General features: G+C 13.6%; 1 protein-coding gene across 1 annotated transcript; it reads right to left on the bottom strand.

Annotated features, from left to right (window-relative positions):
* Positions 1-207: 207 nt before the first annotated feature.
* On the bottom strand, positions 208-440 carry PGSY75_0316800 (putative 40S ribosomal protein S15A; the record flags this gene model as incomplete). The annotated part of the gene is made up of 1 exon (XM_018784020.1): positions 208-440. A coding segment is annotated over one exon (233 nt), but the record flags the coding sequence as incomplete, so codon positions are not given.
* Positions 441-1274: the final 834 nt, after the last annotated feature.

Here is a 1274-nt window from a genome sequence, read left to right as displayed (position 1 = left end):
TTAATATTATGTAAAGAATGAAATATGAATATATAATAACAAGAACACCCCAAAAAAAAAAAAAAAAAAAAAAAAAAAAAAAAAAAAAAAAATATATATATATATATATATATATATATATATATATAATATATAATATAATATATATATATATATATATATATATATATATATATATAATATATACATATGCCACTTTTATATTACCTTGGTGATATAACGGCACATTTGTTTATTCTTCCTAACAAATTCACAACAATTTTTCCTGATCGGTGGTCATCAACTATTTCAAAACTTCCTATATATCCTTTCTTTTGCATATATTGTAAAAATTTAATTACAACTTTTGAGGAAGGTCTTATTAAAACTTGTCGCCTTCCTCTTTTCTCGGCATTGTTTATGGTTTTTAAACAGTCAGCTAAAACGCTCATTCGTACCATCTACAAAAATGAAATCAAAAATATTTATATATATATAATATTATACATACCACACTATTGTAATAATAAATATATTATATTAATATTTTTATTCTCTATAAAATAATATCCTTATATATATATATATATATCATTTAATTATTTTTATAAAAATATATTTTAAACATATCCATATATAAATACATAAATACATATATATTTATTTATTTATTTTTTCTTTATATTTATTTATATATTACCTTGAATTACAATGAAAATAAAAAATTTATATTTATTATTATATTTTTTTTTTAATAATTTAGTTTTATTTATTATTTTTTTTTTTAATTCCTCTTTTCTTATAATAAGAAAATATAATTATTCAAAAGAAAAAATTTCTAAAAATTAAGCAAATTATAATAATAAAAAATATATGTTTCAAAAATGAAAAATATAATTAATTTTTTTTTTTTTTTTTTTTTTGTTCCTAAGTATAAATAAAATAAAGAAATTTTATTAAGTAAATTTCTTGAATTTTATATAATACATATTTATTATATATATATAAACATATTTATATTATTATGAAAAATAATTTTACATATAATAATTATTTAATATATATATATAATATTATGTTGTATGTATATAAAATATAAACCGTAAAATCAATCCTTTTTTTTATATGTATGTTATATTTGTAATTAATATATATTATATATTATAATATATTTAATTAATATTTATTTAATTTTTTTTTTAGTGTTTCTTCCTATGCTTATTACAAATATATAATATATATACCATAAATATTATAATATATATATATTATTTTTTAATAGGTGAATAAGGGTA

Source organism: Plasmodium gaboni, chromosome 3, assembly GCF_001602025.1.
Source record: "Plasmodium gaboni strain SY75 chromosome 3, whole genome shotgun sequence".
In the NCBI taxonomy this organism is placed as follows: domain Eukaryota; phylum Apicomplexa; class Aconoidasida; order Haemosporida; family Plasmodiidae; genus Plasmodium; species Plasmodium gaboni.
The sequence above is the reverse complement of the archived record's forward strand: the minus strand, read 5'-3'. Positions and strand labels throughout refer to the sequence as shown.